The sequence below is a fragment of the Phocoena sinus genome, chromosome 3 (assembly GCF_008692025.1).
Source record: "Phocoena sinus isolate mPhoSin1 chromosome 3, mPhoSin1.pri, whole genome shotgun sequence".
In the NCBI taxonomy this organism is placed as follows: Eukaryota; Metazoa; Chordata; class Mammalia; order Artiodactyla; family Phocoenidae; genus Phocoena; species Phocoena sinus.
In genome coordinates this window covers 66,069,997-66,087,748 of record NC_045765.1, presented here as the reverse complement: position 1 = coordinate 66,087,748, position 17,752 = coordinate 66,069,997, and the positions used below count along the sequence as shown (strand labels likewise).

Below are 17,752 nucleotides of genomic sequence, written 5' to 3'. Positions count from 1 at the left end.
ACTCAAAATGGATTAAAGACCTAAATGTAAGGCCAGACACTATCAAACTCTTAGAGGAAAACATAGGCAGAACACTCTATGACATAAATCACAGCAAGATCCTTTTGAACCCACCACCTAGAGAAATGGAAATAAAAATAAACAAATGGGACCTAATGAAACTTAAAAGCTTTTGCACAGCAAAGGAAACCATAAACAAGATGAAAAGACCACCCTCAGAATGGGAGAAAATATTTGCAGATGAAGCAACTGACAAAGGATTAATCTCCAAAATTTACAAGCAGCTCATGCAGCTCAATATCAAAAAAGCAAACAACCCAATCCAAAAATGGGCAGAAGACCTAAATAGACATTTCTCCAAAGAAGATATACAGATTGCCAACAAACACATGAAAGAATGCTCAACATCATTAATCATTAGAGAAATGCAAATCAAAACTACAATGGGATATCATCTCACACCGGTCAGAATGGCCATCATCAAAAAATCTAGAAACAATAAATGCTGGAGAGGGTGTGGAGAAAAGGGAACCCTCCTGCACTGTTAGTGGGAATGTAAATTGATACAGCCACTATGGAGAACAGTATGGAGGTTCCTTGAAAAACTACAAATAGAACCAACATATGCCCCAGCAATCCCACTACTGGGCATATACCCTGAGAAAACTGTAATTCAAAGTCATGTACCAAAATGTTCATTGCAGCACTATTTACAATAGCCAGGACATGGAAGCAACCTAAGTGTCCATCAACAGATGAATGGATAAAGAAGATGTGGCACATATATATGATGGAATATTACTCAGCCCTAAAAAGAAACGAAATTGAGTTATTTGTAGTGAGGTGGATGGACCTAGAGTCTGTCATACAGAGTGAAGTAAGTCAGGAAGAGAAAAACAAATACCGTATGCTAACACATACATATGGAATTTAAGAAAAAAAAAAAAAGTTCATGAAGAACCTAGGGGCAAGACAGGAATAAGGACACAGACCTACTAGAGAATGGACTTGAAGATATGGGGAGGGGGAAGGGTAAGCTGTGACAAAGTGAGAGTGGCATGGACATATGTACACTGCCAAACGTAAAATAGATGGCTAGTGGGAAGCAGCCGCATAGCACAGGGAGATCAGCTTGGTGCTTTGTGACCACCTAGAGGGGTGGGATAGGGAGGGTGGGAGGGAGGGAGACGCAAGAGGGAAGACATATGGGAATATATGAATATGTATAACTGATTCACTTTGTTATAAAGCAGAAACACAGCATTGTAAAGCAATTATACTCCAATAAAGATGTTAAAAAAAAAAAAAAAGAACTGCAGTTGGTTGTGAGAGGAACCAGTGGTGTAAACTAAATCTACTTTAAGTTGTAATTATATTTGGATAGTGCAAAGCATTTTTTTTTTTAATTCTGGAAAAGATATTTTTATTATACCAAAATTGATTTTGGTTTCTTTTTGTCTACTTAATAGCTTTATGAACCAGGGTAAATTCCAGTTTTCAAAAGGTCTAGTAATGACTTTGTTCTGTTTTATTTCAGACATACCGGCAGATCAGGTTAAATGAATTATTAAAGGAACATTCAAACACAGCTAATATCATTGTCATGTAAGTAATACCTATACAAAGATTTCCTTGGGTATTCATTTTATGATAATTCAATTAGGATTCATTTCTATTACCAAGTATATATCTATATAACATCCATAATGACTTTGTGGTTATGAGGAAAAATACTTATTAAATACTCTTTGCTTTAAGCATATGAAGAAATCATTTAAGATAGGAGGAAAGAAAAACAAAGATATTAACCTTAAGCTTGCATGAATCTAAGTACTTCTTTATCATAATAGTTTATTCTGCGATTTTTCCTTTATCCTTTTTCCTACTTTTAAAAAATCCCTTAGCTTTGGAAACACCACAGCATAGCCATCAACATTTGTGGGGTATGAGGGCTGCAAGTTAAAACGTCGATCCCAGGCAGCTGCTTCATAGAAATAATTCCATCAAGTTATGTGGAGGATTAAATTTAAAAAGTAGTTCCTATCTCAATTCCCACCAAGTTCCCACACACAAAATTTACATCTAAACGCATTGTCTTCACATTGAATATCGATGCTTATGCTTACTCTGGCTTTTGCTCCACAAAACCAGGTTAGCTAGATCTTTCTTGAACCCAAATTTTCTCAGTCCTGGAGCCTGGGCCCTTATATAGGTAAAGAAGGCTCAGATCTCTGAAACATGCCAAATGATGAAATAAAGTAATACCAAAGGATTGTTAGTTTGATTAACAACAAATATTTAATACACCAGAAAATTTCAGATTTTGCTGATGATAATTAAGTATCTGTAATGGAAGTCACTAAAACATAGAAATCTGGAGAGAGACACTCTGTGGAGCAACTGGACATACTATCACTATCTACAAATGGAAATGAGAGTCCAGAGAGAGATAAAGGAAATTGAACATTAATATGTAGAATTAATTATGTTTGAATTTCATTTGTCCATGTATAGATACCACTATCAAAATTCAGATAGAAGAATTTCTATCTAAGAGAATTCTAAGGGGAAATTTGAGGTTTAATGTTAGATACCAGATGTGTTAGGGTTTATAGAAATATTTATTTGCTATTCTTATTTTTGAGAAATATTTTGTTCAAACTTGAAAAAAATGGGAATAATTATATGTGAGTAGTTACTAAACAATATGCAGAATTTCCCTGCACTCAAAAATATTCTGTAACTATAGTAGTTTTTAGTTACTATTACTGTGACTTAGTTTGTAATTCTTACATTTTATTCTTCTCAACTTAAATGCATTGTCTAATTTCCTTTCTTTTTTTGATACCAGGAGTCTCCCAGTTGCACGAAAAGGTGCTGTGTCTAGTGCTCTCTACATGGCATGGTTAGAAGCTCTATCCAAGGACCTACCACCAATTCTCCTAGTCCGTGGGAATCATCAGAGTGTCCTTACCTTCTATTCTTAAATGTTCTGTCTGCACAGTGGACAGCCCTCCAGACGGTACTTCAGTGCCTAGTGAAGTAACTGCTATCACTGAAATCTTCAATGACACGTTAACATCACAATGGCAAACTGACTTAATTTCACTATTTCATTAATTTGAAAGCACACAGAGAAGTTGCTCCATTGCTATGTGTATGGAGACTTCAGTTTTAGTCAATTCCTTATCTCTATCTTAGTGAATGATGATTCCTTGTTGGACTGAAGCTTGTGAGAGTAAATTTTTCCTTTGCTACTTGAATAGCAATAAAAGTGTGTTATTTTTTGATTGATGAAAGGAGTACAAAAAGCCTTTAGCCTTGAGGTGCCTTCTGAAATTAACCAAATTTCATCACTATATCTTTTATAAATTTGTAGAATGTCAAACTTTGCCTTCAGCTATTTTTATTTCTAGTCTCTTTCACCTTAAAATAAAATGGACACTGCTTTTCTTTTTCCACTGACCAATTAGTGTTGAGTACTGTATGTTTTCTATTACTTTTGTAAAGGTGTCTGTCAGATATTAGTGAGAATTAGGGCGAATTAATGAAAATGCAAGAAAAAAAATGGGAACCAAAAAGTGACCCCAAGTTTAGGTTTTCATGAATATGTATCAATGTAGATCTAGGGGAAAAAAGGCCAAATAGACTTCTTTTTTTTAAACCTCTAATTGGCTGTTATTTATATCTTATTTGATTACTATTTCTTGAAACCTTAGGGAAGGTTGAAGATTTATCCAGTACTTCTATATACCATGCTGAAAAATCACATATTGTCATTCTTTAGACAAAAATCTTTAAGATCGTTTGTATTTATTAGAAGAAAGATCTGTCCTAATTTAGGGTTTTCCTCAAATCTGAGGAACTTTTAAGAAATGCTAAAAGACTTTTCTGGAGGAAAATTAGACAAAGCATTGTTGTTTAATAGAATATTTCAATAAACACATGGAATATCACTATATCATCCTTTTTATAAATAATTAAAATATTTAGTGTTTCACTGAATGGTTAAATGGACCACTGGTTTCTTAGTGAAATGTTTTTAGGCTCAATTCATTCAATTGTCAAGCTCATAGTCTTAATTAATATACTCAGGTTTGAACAGATTATTCTGAACATTTAAATTTAATCCATTCTTAATACTTTAAAACTTTTGTGTTAAGAAAAACTGCCAGTTTGTGCTTTTGAAATGTCTGTTTTGACATCATAGTCTACTAGTACCGTTTTGACAGTGCATTATGTACTGTTACTAAAAGCTTTATATGCAATTATTAATGTGAAGTTTTTCATTTTTTATTCAAGGAAGGATTTCCTAGAAACATTTCAAGGGATAATATGTCTACATATCTGTATGTGTGTGTGTATATGTATATGCATACACAGATGCATATGTGTATTTATAATGACATGTTGCTGGTTTTTTGCATTTTAAAGTGATCAAGATTCATCAGATTAAATTTTTTTGTTTCAGTAAACATGAGTTCACAGATTGAAAGACTGGTTTCATGGAGAAGAAAGGTGATCATTTGAAGGGCATATAACTTCACAGTTATTCAGTTAGAAAATGGAGAACATTTCATCTAAAGTACTGTTCAGTGTGTTCGTTGGTATGAGTTTCACTGGTGCAGAGTTTATGTAGGTTTTCATGAATCTTGATAGAAATCTATAAAATTACTACTGTTGTTCAGTAGTGCAGTATTTTTGCTGCATGAGTATGAACTAAGTTAACACCATAAAGGAGATCTGATAATAATTTTAAATTCAGAATGTTAAGAGAATGAGGTAATTGTTTTTCTAACCGTTTTCTCCAATGTTATAACTCATAGCATTGTACCATTTATTGGAGGTTTTGTAGTGTTTGGAGAGAAAGACAGTAGAAATGTCATATTATTCAGTAAACAATATGTTTGAGCTTTTAAAATGGTTAATAGGGCATAACTGAGTGCTGCTATCTTGAAATGTGCACAGGTACACATACTTTTTTTTTTTTTTTTTAAGTTTTTCCCATTCAGGAAAACATCATTGTGATCTATACTGCAGGAACCAAATGTCGTGCATCATACATATGTGTATAAAGTACATAAAATATATCTAAATATGCATAATGGGGGAGGGTAATATTGTCTGTGAAATAATGTTAAGAAGCTTTTCACTTTAAAAAATAATGCATTACTTTCACTTAACACTAGATACCAGGTCAAAATTTTCAAGGTTGTTGTAGTGCTCTAATAAATTTCAGCAATTAATTCTTAGAGATGCTAGCTAGTGTTGAAGCTATTCTACTCTATTTTATTTATGCTGAATTTCATTATTTTAATGCCAAATTTTTTTAAGTTCTAATCATTGGTGATAACTTGGAAATAAATAATTATGTAATGGCATATGACACGTCATTATTTCTGTAGGTAAAAATTCAGTGGGTTTAGAGAATGGTGGTGTTAAGGTGATTATTAACAGTTAATTAAATCAAATATTTATTTGTTACATTATTTCATTTGTATTTTAGGTTTCCTTTTACATTCTTTTTTTATGCTTTCTAACAGTACATATTTTTAAAGACTATGGAAAAATAATTTAAAGATTTGAGCTCTGGTGGATGTTTATCTACTAAGTTTGAAAATGTAATATTTTGATAATACTGTACTATAACTGTCACAGAAATGCTTTTCTAATGTTTTACTGTTGAGTATTGCAGTTGCTGCTTTGTACAGAGGTTACTGCAATAAAGGAAGTGGATTCATTAAAACAATTTAATGTCTACTCTTATATTTTATGTTTTATAAATCTATGTCAACTTTGTGATTTAACCACATTTATACAATTTACTTCATGGATGTCTGAGTTTTTTAAATGGCTTTTACTTTAATATTCACACCTTGGAAAAGTTGTTTGAAATTTTTCACTATCCTTAAGCCTTTGGAATAATCACTAGTTATATTGACAGTGAGACTGAGCCATATAAGATGCAGCTCATTTTGATATTTTGTAAATGATTTAACTTTTCTAATTCTGCTTTGTCTTTTGGTTAAATCACATGGTTATGAATGAGGAAACTAGAAGATTAAAATGGATTCATAGCCCCTGAGTATAATCTGATTCTTTTCTTTCTAAGATTTTTGGCAAAGCTAATTTACAGTTTTACAAAGCAGTTTCACTTTATCATTTGAACATTACAGTAGGTGTGTTATATGTTCAGGATAGCTATTTCTCTCTCTTCTGCTATTTAGCTTGGAGCATTGTAGCAAATTCCCAAGGTCATGTCAACAAAGGATGTTGGCCTAGAGCACAGATCTTTCATCTTCAGGGATGTCGCCATTATACATTCACTGCTGCCTGATCCATAACTTAATGGCTGGAATAGATTGGTCATCTCCAAACTACTCACTTATCTGCCCAGCAAGTGTGTGCTCAGGTAATGCAAGTTGCAGTTACAAGTATAGATTGGCCACAGGCTACCTAATAGATCTGAAACAAATGTAAGTGTCCATTGTATGATCTTTGCTTTTTGCTTATTCTCCAATAAGCTGCTGTTCGGGCCAGTTTGCTCACTTCTTTATGTGTATGGGGTGTTTATGAGAATTCAAAGGCAGCTATGAATGTGGCATTTACCATCAGAGCATCCAGTGGTTTTCAAAACAGGAATGTAATTACATATTTGAGCCAGCAGGGTTTTTTTGTTCTTTCACTGGGAATAAAAGATAAATGCTTTGATACACTTCTGTCTTTGTTTATGTATCAACAGGATGTCTGTAGGATCAGAGGAAATAGATGGTAGTTTAACTATCTGAGTAAAGACAGCAGAAGTCCTAGGATGCCCTCATCAGAAAGTACTTTTTAGCTAGTTCAGATAGTAGATACATAAAAGGTATTGGTGGGCTAATCAGTTAGAAATAGATTTTTTTGTAGACTATTAAAATACCTGAAGAACTCAGTCTTCTTATAGAGTCTGGAGGCAATGGTTATAGACCTGTTTTACGTGTGGCACAGGAGTTTCAGGTAGGCTATTAAATGGTAGCATTAAGAACTTCAGCCCATTTTTTCCCCTTGAAGCTACAACTGAATTTTGTGTTACACAAGGTTAAGAGTTTGAAACTACTGTTTTAGAGGAAAATGTGAAGACTTCTGAATATGTCTCTTCCTGCAGCCTTACTTGTGGCTGCTGTCCTCACAGATCAGGAACTCATTCCCAAAATGATGGTGTCTTGTTAACACATATCCTTTGTTCCACTTTTTGGGGATATGAATGCCAATTAGCAAGATACTCTGCCCTCAGCTACAAATGAAATTTACTTGTTTAATCCACAGAATAGGATCAGTGATCCATGGATACTGAAAGCAAAAACAGACCTCCCAGACTCGGTACTTGTCAAAATTTCATTAGAATACTGCTAATTAAGCTTTGGGGGTAGAGAATTGTGGAGATTTTATTCTGGAAGTGTTAACTTAGTCTGAAAAAGGGAAGCAGTTTACAGGATAATTTCATATCCAGCTCATATCTCTAATAACAGAGCAAAAACTTTTAAAAGTAAGGAGGCAGTGTGTTTTTGATTTACATATAGTACACAGAAGACATATAACAACTACTACTGTAAGATATGATTGCATTTGCTCTTTTAAAATTAAGTCCCAAGTAACCTGTTTTTAAAAGGAGGTCATCACAGTTTGAAAAGGAGTGAGCTTTAAGAGTTTATCTGTATGAACAATATAACACAGGTTATTTTTATTTCAAGCACACAACATTTTTGCTTAAGCCATGAAAACTCCTTTGAGGTTCCTAGAAGTGTTAACTAGTCAAGACATTTAAAAGATGACAAGAACTATTTGGGAATTGGGGTGGGGGTAGTAGGATGGAAAGTTACACTCCAAGAGAGGTTCATGGATTGTGAAAGACTGCTTTTATGGCTAAAAGTCTTGCATTCATTCTTCCTTCTGGGAAACAGTGAATTGTAAAGAATGGAAGTTAGTTTTTTTGTTGTTTCTTTTTTTTGTTCTTTTTCCTGAATTTTAAAATCTGTTGATTTTAATCAGCATCTCCTCTTAGCTACGTGGTACTAATCTCAGAGGTATGACCTAACTCTTTCAGGTAGTCTTTCTCTATGGCTGTTCCATCAGTAAAGATAATCCTTTGTTTACTATCCATGCACCTGTGAGTTTAGCATTCTTGAGGTAAATTTCACAGTTGGTGTTTTTCAGAAAATTGAAGATAAGGAAGCACAGATGTATTATGTATTGAAACACTCACTAGAAGAGTGGTTCTCAAACTTTAGTGCATCAGAATCACCTGGAGAGTTTGTTAAAATCTAATTGCTCCTGCCAAACAATCTCTGTTTTGAGTGAAAGTCCTCCCCTTCACAAATGCAGCTTCCCAGTATAACCCTCTCTTTACGGTGGCCTTTGTCCTTTACTCATGCCTTATCTATTGAGTTTCTTCCACAGGGTACACTTATTTCCATGTCCTCAGCTGTGAATTCAGATAATGACCTCCCTTCCACATTCCTCGGTGTTTTCCTTTTATGTTAGATCTTCTTCAGTGGTAGGAATAGAACCTAAAGCACACTAACAGAAAAAGAAGTCCAGGAAGACAGCTCAGTTCAGGGACTCAAGTTTGTGTAAAAGCAGAGACTCTAAGGTTCTGTCTCTACCTTTCCTTCTCTCTCCTTTGCCTCTCTTGGCTTCACTTGATTCTTCAGGTAAGACTGTCACTGCATAGTGTGCTCTATGGCTTCTGAAAAAAACAACTCAATCCCAGTGGTTCAACAACAACTGTAGTAAAAACGTGGTATGTTGATGGCTACAATAACCTCATTAGTTTTCAGAAGCCATGCCCTCTTCTTTGGGTTTGCCCTGCAGTCTGGGGTTTATGTAGCCCAGGAAATTAGGGAAGGGCCTCAGCTCTCTTCTTTGGTCTACACCAGTGGCTGGTTCCTTCTCCAAGTGATGGCTTGCCCAGGTTCCAGAGGTTGATTCAAAGGTGAACAGCTCGCAGGCCAAACCCAAGCCACTGACAGCTTTACTAGGTTTCCAAACTCTGCAGCCAAATGCTTCAAATCCACTCCCCTCCCTGTCTTCCAACCCAGCCATCCCTGACTCAAAGTTTCTGTTCATAGGGTTATTTGGCAGTGGATTCCTGATTCCCTAGTCTGCAGCAACTCCATTTGCACACCCATCTTGTCCTTTCTCCTTAGGGAAGTATCTCTCCATAACTCCCTCCCACCCCAGTCCCTGCCCACACTGGGGGGGTCAGCCTCCCCCAACCCCAGAACAAGAACCAGCCTTTCCCTTCCCCTTTCCCTGACAATGGTCCTCATGGGAAAATTCAGAAAAGCTCAGTTAGTAGGCTCCAGATCACAGAAGATTCAGCTTTTCCTACAGTATCTAGAAATGCAATAGCCATTTAGAAATGCATTTAGAATGGTAATAGCAGAGTCTTCCCTCACCAAAATAGGCACAGTACCGTACTTTTTCTAAAGAAATTGAAAGCAGTTTGGTTGATTTTTCCTACTATGTTGCACTAAATTCTCAGCAGCTCACCCTGTTACCCTTGAACCATGCCCATGCAATGGTAAGCCCCAAAAAGATTTTAAAAGTGTAGTGCAGGATTAACTTCTCTGGAGAAGACATACATTACCGCCAGCCTACAGTAGAGGGAGCCAGTGGGCACTGGTGGCATGGGTATCAGATGGAAGGTCATTACAATAGTTGTAGAGAGAGATGTCAGGGGAGTGGAGGGTATTGAACCAAGTGAGTAGCAGGAAGAACTGAAAGAGTTTAGATTCAGAAAACATATTGGGAAAGAGTTTTTAAAGGCAATAGAATGTAGTGTGGTTAGGAGGAGAGACTAGGGGATGAGGTGAGGATGACATCAAGGTTTCTGGCTTGGGCCACAGGTGGATGGTGAAATTGAAACAGGAAGCCGAGCAAGTCCGGGGAAAGGTGTGCATGCGGGAGGAAGATAAAGGAGCTGTTTAGAACATGAGTGAAAGATAAGTTTCAGGGTCTGGAACCCAACACGACAATTAGCTATTGAACACCGAAATAATTTACCAACACAATTGGGACTAGAGCCTTCTTCAGAAGCAATGCTTAAATTATGCTGATTTCGTTCCACAGTTACAGTTTACTTAGGTTTTCTATTCCTTGCTGTGTCAGTTTTAATAATCCTTCATTAAATGTTTATTCCTATGTATTGAAATTTCTAGCAATTCGAGCATGATTTGATAATCTCAAACTTTATACACTTGATATATTCATTTTCTTTTTTACATTTTTTTTCTCCTTTCTCAATTGGATTTGTTTCTGATCCTTAGAAGAGACACTTTTGGATTTATCACTTCCATTAATTTTCTCAGGTGTCACGGCTAAAGAAACAAAAATAGAGAAGCAATGCTCTACATTTAATTCTCCCCTTCCTAAATCACATGGAATATGAGTTTTTTTCCTCTTAATCCCAGAAAAGTATACTCTAAGATACAAATCTATGAAAAAAAATCGTTAGTTTCCAAAAGGTATCACTATCTTGCAAATAGCAGGATGTAGATAAAGGAAAAGTCATGCTCCTATCTCCAACAGGCTTAAGTATTCCAAAATATCAAAGATACTCTTCTATTTCTAAAACCACGGCACAACATTAGCTCCTTGGCAGAAAGCTGCACATGAGCTCAGGTTGCACAGAGAGCTGACATGTTCTGTTGGATGAACTTGTTGTACTGGAATAGCTGATAAACAAGAGCTATCTCTTGAACTTAAAAAAATGATAAAGAAGAAAGTCACCAGTATAGTACAGTGAAAGGAATATTATTTTCTGCTCACTGCAGGAGACCATATTTTTTCAGGGAAGTTGAGTATAAACATACTGGAAGGTCCTCTTGTGAGAGGAAATAGAAATGTAGACGTGGCTTTCCAGAGAGACTGACCTGGGTTCCCGTCCTGACTGCTATTTACTGTGATCACAGCCCCTCTAAGCCTTGCTCCTCGACTCTACTATGAGGATAATACTATTCACTTCAGAGAGGGGTTGTGAAATTTAAATAAGTTAAAATATGTAAACAGGTGACATATGGACAGTGTTCAGCTGATGTGAGCTCTTTCTCCCCCATCTCTTCTGAATTAGAAATAAGAAAATACTCAACCACTCAGGGCACCGTGAGTGACGCCATCTTCTTGCTCACCCCTCAGGATAATCCATCACCCAATCTTATTGATGTTTTCCTCCTAAGCAACTCAAATTTCTACCTCTCTCCAACCAATAGATTAGCTATGACATCAGTTCCGATTTCCAACACTGTGAGACTGACCACGTCAGGCCTGCTCTAATCCTAACGTGATGGTAAGAAAGAGTTCGGGATTTTAAAGTCAGGGCAGAGGAATGATTCCCACACCTGGAGGAGACGGACCCTTCCTTGGGTACTGATGTGGGCCACGCTTTTGGGCTCCTCTCTCCCGAAGGCTCTCTCCCTCCATATCCCCTGAATGTGGTGGGTGCATTCCTGAGGAACTAGAGGGCCACCTCAGAGCTACATCCACTGACTTGTATCCTTTGCACTGTTTCTTTGCTAAATTCTTCAGCACACCCAAGCGAAGGCCACTTAAAACTAAGTCCAAATCTTTATTCTCTTCTAGTCCTCTAACTCAGACCCGGACTTTGTGGATTAGCCAAAATGATCATATAGTTCACATTATTACAACAGGTTTCTCATTTGTCTCTTTGCCTCTCATATTAATTACGTCATTCTGAAAATGAACTTCTTTAGGTTCATTTTCAGCTCCCACTGTCCTGTGTCTTTAACTCTCTACTCCAGCCAGATTAACCATCTGCACAGAGCTTTTGCTTCCAAGCAGCTGAACATCTCAGTTTCACGGGCTGGTCTGTCCTTGACCTTGCTCTTCAAGAGGAAGCTCAGAATCAACTGCTCTGGGAAGTTTTCTCTGGTGCCACCAGGCTGCATTAGCGGTCCCTCCTCTCTGCTGTGCCCCTCTGTGCTCACCCACTTGCCCCTGCCATAGCCTCACCACCGACACTGGAGTTACTTGCTTTGTTCTGTGTTTTACACCATCCTGGGAGCACCCTAGGAGCAGTGACTTTAAGCAGGGCTTACAACATAGTGGGCACTTAATGTTGCTGAATGTCTGAATAAATGAAATGAATGATGAACAAAAGAACTGTTTTTTTAATCGTATGAACCCTATGGACCATGTAGTTTATTTTGTTTCCATTTAACCTTGACTGATAGGTGAAGTATTAATACTATTAGGACTATATGGCACATACTCAAATTATTAGGGCTACCCCTGGATTTTCACATCCTTTCTCTTTTCCACTCCACTCCAACTTCTTCACCGATACTGTAGTATCAGTACATTTTTGGAACTAAGTGGGAGTGGTGAAATATTTAAAAACTGAACGAATTTGTTTTATCATTGTGAAAAAGCATGTGCCATCAATGCCTTGTCTTGCCAAGTATCTGAGGACCAACTGCCTCCCAAACCCATGCTCTTATACATACTTTATGAATGAGAAAATGTTACGTAAATATTACTCATGACTTTTCCCAACTGGCAAAATCCTGCTCTTTCTTTATGACACATCTCAAAAGTCAACTTCTCTGACACCCGTTGCCGAACTGCAGCCCTCTCATCTTTTTTCTTGGGCCATTGGCATTGTTATATATTTGATTTCCCTATTAATTTAACTGACATACTCATTTTCGTATCTCCAGTGGCTTATCTCAGTTGTGAACAGCTAGGAGTTTTCAATATAGGATTTGGGAATTAATTAATTAGTGAAAAAATTAATTATATAGAGAGGAAGGCTGATGATAACAGGAGAATGGATGAATGAAATTACAGGAACAGGAGCCTTACTAGGACTGGAGCTTTCTGAAATGGGCGATTTGATTTAGTGCTCTAGTGGTAACAACTACACAGTAATGATATGCATAAGATGTATGCTTGAATTCTTGAGACCTAACCTGCAACAACTATTTCAATTCAAGAATTTATTTTGTTTCCTTCATGCTAATCACTAGGCTATCATTATTTGCAGAAGGGGTCATTTAATAAGTGGTTATTGGTGGCTGTCTCCCTAATACTTAGCACAGTGACTGGGACATAATAGGTCCTCAGTAAATATAAAGGAGTAGAATCGTGTAAGGGGAGGCAGTGGAGGAGAAGAACGCGAGATGACACCCAAGGACACGGGGGGCTGGGCAGCTGGGCGAGGGCGCCCTCCTTTAAGGCATTTTTAAAAGGTCGATTCCAGGCGATTTGACCCCCAAACTCGGCGCGAGAAGCAAGCTGGGGGAAAGCGTGTCAGGAGCAGCCCTGGGGCTCCAGCCCACCCTTGTCAGAGGGCGATAGGGCTGGGGGTGAAATGCTCAAGTCGAAGAGGAAAAGGAGCCAGTGTTTAGTTAGGTGTCAAAGTACTTAAGAAATTACTCACCCGCTTGGCCAAGTCCAGGCACCGGCTGTTACCTCAACTGCCCTTTAAACGCTTTTCTTAGTGGCTTTCGTTCTTTGAGGATTACTGAACAATTCGGACCCACAGGTGCCCGCTGTTTTGAGAAAACTTTGTGTCAAAAAATACACAAATTGAAGCAAATCCTCATTTGTTGTTAAACCTCCAGTCTTTTGAGAGGTCCTTTTTCTGAGAAGACTGAAGGTTGACATACTCCTCCATTTAGAGGGCCTAAATGGAGCGGGGAATTTTCCTGCTTAACCCGGCTCACGCCCAACTCTGGTGCAGACCAACTGAAGAAACCTTGCTAATTCCGCCCGCCCGCCCTCCTCTCCTCGTTCCCTTCTCTCCTTGTCTGCGCCCTCTTCTTACAGTTAGTACAAGTGTAATTATGACTTAGATCGTACCCTTCGGTCTTCTTTTTGACAGTTCTCAAATTTCACCATTTATTTAATTGGAGGGGGAGGGTTTTGAAAATAACTCAACTTTAATACCTTTTATAGTTTTAAAAACATCTTTCTTCCTTATTCTGACTTCAGTTTTATCAAATGCCAGTCAGAGCGGAGTGAAGACTGGCTAGGGGGAACCTCGTCGGCTCTCTGCGGTTTAGAGGAGAGGCAAGACAGATCTCGCCCGCACGTGGAGACCCGGCCCCACGAGGCAGCGTGGGCCTCGCCCTCACGTGGAAACCCCGCCCCACAAGGCAGCGCGTGCCTTGCCCTCACGTGGAGACCAAACCTCACTGAGCAGCGCGCGCCTCGCCCTCACGTGGAGACCCCCAACCCACGAGACAGCGTGGGCCTCACCCTCACGTGGAAACCCCGCCCCACAAGGCAGCGCGCGCCTCGCCCTCACGTGGAGACCCCACCTCACTGAGCTGCGCGCGCCAAGCGCTCCCGGGGAGACCCCGCCCCACGGGGCAGCGTGCGCCTTACCCTGACGTGGAGGCCCCGCCCCACAAGGCAGCGCTCGCCTGTCCTCACGTGGAGACCGCACCTCACTGAGCAGCGCGCGCCTCGCCCTCACGTGGAGACCCCGCCCCACGGGGCAGCGTGCGCCTTACCCTCACGTGGAGGCCCCGCCCCATAAGGCGGTGCGCGCCTTACCCTCACCTGGAGACTCCACCTCACTGAGCAGCTCGCGTCTCGCGCTCACGGGGAGACCCCGCCCCACGGGGCAGCGTGCGCCTTACCCTCACGTGGAGGCCGCACCCCACAAGCCAGCGCTCTCTTCGCCCTCGCGTGGAGACTGCGCCTCGCTGAGCAGCGCGCGCCTAGCCCGCAGAGGAGCGCTTGGGGCTGCGGAATCCGTGTTTATCCTGACGGGGCTCCCCCATGTGGCTCCTGTGGGCTGTGACGTCTGTGACTTGAATGTTTATACCTCCATTCTCTTTTGAGGATGGAAGAAGTTCAGGGTCTTGCCCTCCGGAGCAGAGGAGATACTCTTGTTTTCTTTTTAGCACATTTTTGCCTCTCTCAGAATAGAAAAAGTTTCCAGGTTTTCTCAGTAACATTCAGTAACATCCAGTTTCGAGTAACTGAACTGCCTGGGAAAGCATTTGGGGTAGAATTACCGCAGGAAACCCCAAGGCTGCTGTTGTCACGCGGATGAGGGAAAGGGGAGGTTAAGACCTCGATTAACTGAATACCCACTAGGTGCCAGGCATTTTACGTCATTATTTAATCTTAGAATATCTTAAGTAGGAATTATCCCCATTTTTTAAATTGAAGTATAGTTGATTTACAATTTTGGTTTCAGGTGTACAGCATTGTGATTTGGTATTTTTACAGATTATACACCATTAAAAGTTGTTACAAGATAATGGCTATAATTCCCTATGCTGTACAATATATCCTTGTTGTTTATACATTAAAAAAATATGGCCTTTTCCTGACATCCTTGCACAGGGGCCATGCTAATCTTCTCTGTATCCGTCCAATCTCAGTATATGTGCTGCCAAAGTGAACACTGCCATCCCCATTTTATAGACAAGGAAGAAGATTCTCAGAGGCACAAGGTCTCAAAATGATGTAGCGAGGGTCCAAACTGTGACCTAAGTCCAGAGCTTTGCACTAATGAGACCACTTACAAGAAGGCAGCATTTCCTGCTCAATTTCTTCTCCTTAGAGATGTCACATTCCAGAGAAATTTCCTTATGTTGCAACTCCAATATCCTTATATCTGTATGGCTCATCTGAGTTATATGTGAGTGTGTCACTTCTGCCTCTGCATTTGTAAAGTGTGTTGCGTTTGCAGATTTCATCTCAAGAATAGTTTTTTTGTTTTTTTATTTCAGTTTTACTGATGTATAATTGACAACTAAAATTGCAAGATATCTCAAATGTACACAGTGATGATAAACATTGTGAAGGGATTCTCCCCAACTAGTTAATTAATACATCCATTATTATTATTATTATTATTATGAGTTAATTCATAAAATAAAGTGAGGCCAAGGGAGATGAAGTGACATGCTTAAAATTATTACAACTAGCAAATGGATTTCGTTAAGTCTAGTGATGTGAAAGCCATTTTGATTCTCATATCAGGCTGTCTTACATCTGCTTTTATAGAGTAGATTTTTAAACATTTGTCAAGTGAGAGCATCACTAAGTTTCCTCCTAACCCTCCAGTTCTGGGAGTTCGGATTTTCTGATTCTTAAGGACTTTCACGTCTTATCTCCCCTTATCTTCAATGCTCTTGTCAGGGGATGCTAAGGCCATAGAGAGGTTTAAGACTTGCCCTTGGTCACACAGACGGCCTCTGCCCCACCCAAGCCTGGCATGCAGACTCTCTGACTTGTAGCCTTGCACTGTGGGGTAGGCATTAGCATTTGTTTGGCCTCAGTTTGCCTCTTTTCTTTGATGAGTGCTTATAATTTCCTTCTTTTCCTGTCTTGTTTTAGAGGGGCTAACCCCATCCTGGCTTTTAGGGTAGACACCTGACTCTGGCCTGGCTACTCAAAGTGATTGTTACAAAAACAAGCTTATGATCCAAATTGAGCCAATAGCAGGCAGCTGTAGGTTTCACTAGCACCTTTGGGTGAAAAGTGTGTCTTTCACCTGGTCTTGCAAAAGGGGTTTTTATGGACTGAATGCCTGTGCCTCCCGCAAAATTCATATGATGGAGCCCTAACTTCCAGTGTATTTGGAGATTGGGCCTTTAGGGAAGTAACTAAGTTTAAAAACGAGGTCATAAAGCTGGACATCAAATCCTATAGGATTAGGGTCCTTGTGAGAAGAAGAGACACCAAAATGTGTTATTCCCCCCAGCCCCCAACACATGCACATACTGAGGAAAGGCCATGGGAGGACACAGAGAGGAAGTGACCATCTGTAAGCCAGGGAGAGAGTCCTTACCTGAACTGAATCCTGCTGAAGCGTTTCTCTTTGACTTCCCAACCTCCAGAACCATGAGAAATAAATCTCTGTTGTTTAAGCCACTCAGCCTATGGCGTTTTGTTATGGCAGCCTGAACTGGGCAACATAGTGGTAAAAGACCATCGGGGAGCCACTGGTCATCATCTCTGCTGCCAAGTGAGAAGGCCAACAGAGGGAGGAAGAGCTGTGAACAGGAGAGAGACTGGGTCTGGACCCTAGACTGTTCAGTATGTGAGCCACTATCTTTGTTTAAACAGCTGTATTGAGGCATAATTCAGATTCCATACAATTCACCCGTTTAAAGCATGTAATTCAGTGGATTTTAGTACACTGAGAGATATGTGCAACCATCACCAGAGTCAATTTTAGAATATTTTCATCACTTCAGAAAGGAACCCCATCCCCTTTAGTTATCACACCCCTTCTCCCCAGTCCTAAGAAACCATGAATCCTTTCTGTCTCTGTAGAATTGCCCATTATGATTATTTCATATAAATGGAATCATATAATATATGGTATTTTGTGTCTTCTCACTTAGCATAATGTTTCCAAGGTTAATTCATGTTATGGCATGTATAATTTCTTTCCATGGTGAAATAATATTCTGTTGTACACATATACCACATTTTGTTAACCCACTCATCAATTGATGGATATTTGCGTTATCAGCTTTTGCTTATTATAAATTATGCTTCTATAAACATTCATGTGCAAGTTTTGGGGTAGACTTATGTTTTCATTTATTTTGAATATATATACCTAGGAGTGGAACAGCTGGGTTATATGATAACACTGTTTAATTGTTTGAGGAACTGCCAAACTGTTTTCCAAAGTGGCCACACTGTTTTACATTCTATCAGCAGTGAGTGTTCTCATTTCTTTGTCAACACTTATTATAATCTGACTTTTAAATTCTAG

The 17,752-nt window shown here is 39.2% G+C and overlaps 1 protein-coding gene and 1 pseudogene across 1 annotated transcript in view; one reads left to right on the top strand and one right to left on the bottom strand.

The window, feature by feature from the left end:
* The window catches only part of SLC12A2 (solute carrier family 12 member 2), a 109,928-nt gene extending 103,846 nt beyond the window's left edge, over positions 1–6,082 (top strand). The window contains exons 26-27 of the mRNA XM_032628141.1: positions 1,538–1,605; positions 2,852–6,082. Of these exons, the coding sequence (XP_032484032.1) occupies positions 1,538–1,605; positions 2,852–2,987 (204 nt within the window). The 3' untranslated portion in view covers positions 2,988–6,082. The remainder of the gene's footprint in view (positions 1–1,537; positions 1,606–2,851) is intronic.
* A 9,242-nt stretch (positions 6,083–15,324) lies between these two features.
* Positions 15,325–15,422, bottom strand: LOC116752385 (annotated as a pseudogene).
* Positions 15,423–17,752: the final 2,330 nt, after the last annotated feature.